The sequence below is a fragment of the Penaeus monodon genome, chromosome 5 (genome assembly GCF_015228065.2).
Source record: "Penaeus monodon isolate SGIC_2016 chromosome 5, NSTDA_Pmon_1, whole genome shotgun sequence".
NCBI lineage: Eukaryota > Metazoa > Arthropoda > Malacostraca > Decapoda > Penaeidae > Penaeus > Penaeus monodon.
In genome coordinates this window covers 11,967,197-11,971,542 of record NC_051390.1, presented here as the reverse complement: position 1 = coordinate 11,971,542, position 4,346 = coordinate 11,967,197, and the positions used below count along the sequence as shown (strand labels likewise).

General features: G+C 44.5%; 1 protein-coding gene across 1 annotated transcript in view; it reads left to right on the top strand.

Moving 5' to 3' along the window:
- LOC119572978 (macrophage mannose receptor 1-like) overlaps positions 1–4,099 on the top strand; it is a 21,593-nt gene extending 17,494 nt beyond the window's left edge. The window contains exons 2-3 of the mRNA XM_037919952.1: positions 3,464–3,628; positions 3,798–4,099. Of these exons, the coding sequence (XP_037775880.1) occupies positions 3,464–3,628; positions 3,798–4,045 (413 nt within the window). The 3' untranslated portion in view covers positions 4,046–4,099. The remainder of the gene's footprint in view (positions 1–3,463; positions 3,629–3,797) is intronic.
- Positions 4,100–4,346: the final 247 nt, after the last annotated feature.

Below are 4,346 nucleotides of genomic sequence, written 5' to 3'. Positions count from 1 at the left end.
TTTGGGGGGGTTTTTTTGGGGGGTGGGGGGGGAGGTATGTGTTTGTGGGTGGGGTGTAGTTGTGGGGGGGGGGGGGGGGGGGAATTGAGTGGGGGGGAAGTGAGGGTGGGGGTTGGTGTGTGTGTGTGTGTGTGTGTTGTGTGTGTTTTTGTGTGTTGTGTGAGTGAGCCTGTGTTTGCGTGGGCGCGCGCGTGCGTGTGTGTGTGTGTGTTCTGTGTCTGCGAGGTGTGTGTGTGAACTTGTGAGGTCGGGGTCACTAAATATCGCATAAAATACTGTCGTAAAGTCTTGGAGAAAAACTATGAAGAACAGAATATCCGTAAAGAGAGAAAATATTTACGGAAACTACAACATCAGGGTTGAGTTTCAGAATAATGTTTTTGTGTATCTTAAAATCGAATTATAAACTTTAAAAAGCAATCAAAATTAGGAATCTAATATTATGATATAAGAAAAACTACACATATTTCGTGAAATTGTAGAGCAAACAACTGCTGGGTAACACTTTACTGCGTTATAAAGGCCAATTATTCTAATCAGCCTGACCGCCGGGGAGAGTCTCTGTGCCGCGCTGGTGCCATGACGCTGCGAACGAGTCTCGGCTGCCAAGGCTCTCGTGAAAACGCCCGGGCTTTCGCATATCGGACTTACCCTTACCTTATCGGGCGAGCGAACGCAAAAATGACGCGCATTGTCATTAACCTGACACAGGTCTTGGTAGCAGTGGCAGTCGCTGGGATTTCCCTTGTGCAACATTATTGTTACCAGAACACGAAAAGGACGGTCCCGTATCCTCACAGGGCCATCGAGGCCACGAAGACCCCCAGTCATGACCCACTATCACAACGACGCTGCCACCGGCGCCCTATGTACGAGGTAAGTTTCACTACACCCCATTAAATGTGTCTCTGCAGTTCTGAGGCGCATTTAACTAAAGCTCAAAACTCCCGATATATTAAAAAGAGTGAGATAGGAATCTCTCTTTCTCAAGTCCCCTTTCCCACAAGGACTTTTGGTGATCATGGATTTCCACCTCTCTCTGGCTTTTGTGGTCTTCAAAAGTTCCCGTTCCGTTATTCTCGTCCTCTATTTATGCTTGCTTTGTAGGTTAGTCCTTTTGTCTGCCCCTGCTTCGTTTTCCATTGATCTTGCTTGTCATGCTAAGATGTTCTAGCTCTTCCTTTCGCATTACGGGGTCCCAAAAATTCCAACTGTCTCTTTTTGGATGTTCTTCAGAAGAAAACGCTTTGTTCCAGCTCTCTCCAGCACTTCCTGGTTTTGACATTTTATCTGTCCAAGATATTCTCATCATTCTCCTGAGAAACCATATCTCTGCCGATTCCCAGTTCGTTTCTCCATACCCTGTGAAATAGTCCCATCACTCGCTCCATACGTGAAGATGGAAAACACATAAACGTTCAGCATTCTGATCTTTGTTGACACAGAAATTTTGTTGTTCTTCATTATTTTTGCTTTTGCCATTCCAATTCGTCTTCTAATTTCTTGATTACATTTGCCATCTTCCGTTATCATGCTGCCAAGATAGTTGAATTTCTGTACTTGTTTTACTAAGATGTCACCAATCCGTATCTTACCGGGTTTAGCAACTTTTTGTTTGCTGATTACCATACATTCTGTCTTTCTGCAGTTTATGGTAAGCCCTTTCTTTTCGCTGGCTTCAACCACTTTGTCTAGTATCTCTTGCAGCTTTTCTTCTGACTCTGCAATCAACACCGTATCGTCGGCATATCTCAAGTTGTTTAAGTTGTGGCCTCCGACAAGAATCCCCTGTAATGTTGATATTTCACGAAGGATAATCTCACTGTTAAGGTTAAAGAGATCTGGGCTAAGCACACATCCCTGTCGAACGCCTCTTCTAATGTTGGTGTATGAACTTGTGTCATCTCCTACTCGCATGCATGCCGATTGTTCCCAGTAGAGGTTGCGCAGAACTCTTTCCATCCAGATCTAAACTTCCTAGCATATTGAAAAGCTCTTTATCAAAAGCCTTTGTATAATCAATAAAGCACATGTATAAATCCTTCTGCATCTCGATAGCTCTTTCCGATAGTATTCTCAGTACGAAGATCGCATTCCTTGTGCCAGCGTCTTTTACGACTTTTTCTCACGTTTAGGTATAAGTTCTTTTGCTACCGATACCAGCGCCTCTTTAAATGTTTCCCACTTAGCATTTCCTTGGTCTTCAAGCACATTAAATCGATTTGGACAGCCACCGCATATTCTTCTCGAATGGTTTGTTTTTTTCAATAAAGCACTATAATCCATTCTTGGTGTTGTCTTTCCTTTCTTGCTTGTTCTTAAAGCTTAACCTTTAACTCGCATATGACTGGGTTATGATCACTACCACAGTCTGCTCCTGGGTATGCCTTTGAGTGCTTAATTGCACTCCTATACCGTTTCTTAACATCGTCTCCCGGGCTCCGCCATGTCCATAATCTTCGTGGATGTTGCTCATACCATGTGTTGATTAATACATACTCATTTACTTTACACCATTGAACCCATTTTTCTCCCCTTTCATTTTGTGTACCTAGACCAAACTTTCCAACTGTTTCTCCTTCTGCCTCGTTTCCTACCTTTGCATTTAGGTCCCCCATTATGACTGTGACATCCGTAGACTTGCATTGCGTTTTAGCTTTCTCCAATGTGTCGTAGAATTCATCGATCTCTTCTTCATTACTTGCAGTCATTGGTGCATATACCTGAATGATGCTGAGATCTATTTGTTTGCCTTTCAACTTTATCAGCATGACTCTATCTGACAAACCCACCATCCTAGCAAGCTCTTCGCGCTTTCTCTGTCCAGCATCATAGCAACTCCTCGTTCGTGTTTATAGCACCCTGAAATTATCGCTGTTGAACTCACTGCTGCCCGTCCACCTCGTTTCACATATTCCTAGGATATTTGCCTTCAATCGTGTCATTTCTAGCTTCACATTATCCAGCTTCCCACTTTGGAATAGCGTTCTTACATTCCATGTTCCGATTTTCAGTGACTGTTTCGTTATGTTGCAGACAGAAGCCTGATAACGGTCCGGCGCCACCTGCTGCCCATGGACTGCCGTACCGAGCGAGGATTCCGAGTCAATGACTGGGATTCCCTTCATGCTGTTTGCTTCGTACATGTCCATGATTTTCTTGGCAATTTAGAGACACCATCTCTAGAAGGACTGCCTTCCAAGGCTGTTGATCTCCTTCTACCCTTGTGGGTGACCGTTCACTCTCGAGGAGTTTCCGCTCTAAGGGTCCCCCACCCCATAACTAGCTATTCCCCGCCAGGCGTTACTCTGGTATTTCCAAACTGATTACGGGGTAGAGACAGGAATATCGGATACAAATATTCATCTAAATATTAATTACTAATTATAATATTCTGACAGACTGAAACGACTAAAAACGTTTGGTGTGTGCACATAATCCCACCCAATTCATTTGTCCGCAGAGAGCTGCTCAAGTCCTTACATGAGAATCGCCCGCCAGTGCCTTTCCATCCGGCAGATAGTCAATGCAACATGGGAGGGCGCTCGAGATTTCTGCCGCGCTCTGGATGGTGACTTGGTTGTCGCTGCCTCCTTCCAAGATCTTCTGCTCGGCTATGTGAATGCATGTGAGTTATTTCCATCAGTTTGTTTGCCACGTTGTAAGATAATTAAGATCAAAAAGAGAAATCAGCAGGGATCGGTCCATGTAACATATATTCTTTTAAGTTCTTCATCATTCAGAAGCATTGTGCACACCGCGTAGAAAGATGATTTTGCAATCTAATCAACTTGCAGACTCAAGCTTCTCGAAGATGTTCCGCTCCTCCATGTGGATCGGCGCCCGCAGGCCGGACGCGCACTCGAGCTTCCGTTGGCTGGACGGCTCGGACCTGCCCCCCCTGACCTCGCCCCTGTGGGACTACCAGGACAACGACGACTACAACTGCGTTTATCTGGGGCTTCACCTCAACAAAACCTACATGTACAGGAACGGCGATTGTAAAGACATGCATCGGATGACATGCCAATGTCTCGCATGCTAAAGGAATCCTCTGTGTAGCATATTTGATTATATATATATCATCATCATGTTTGAACAGCCGTGGATCTCTCCACCATCCTTCGCCACTCAACTCGATCTTGTGCTTTTCTTTCCACTTGTACCATTGTCAGCCCGCAAATATCTTTGACGTTTTCGCTCAGTCTTGTCTTCAGTTTGCCTCTTCCTCTTTTTCCTATCACCATCCCTGTCAGCAAGTTTTTCTCAATACTTTTACTTCTCATCACATGACCAATAAACTTTAGTTTCCTTTTGTTCAAGATGTCCAACAGCCTGTCTTTACA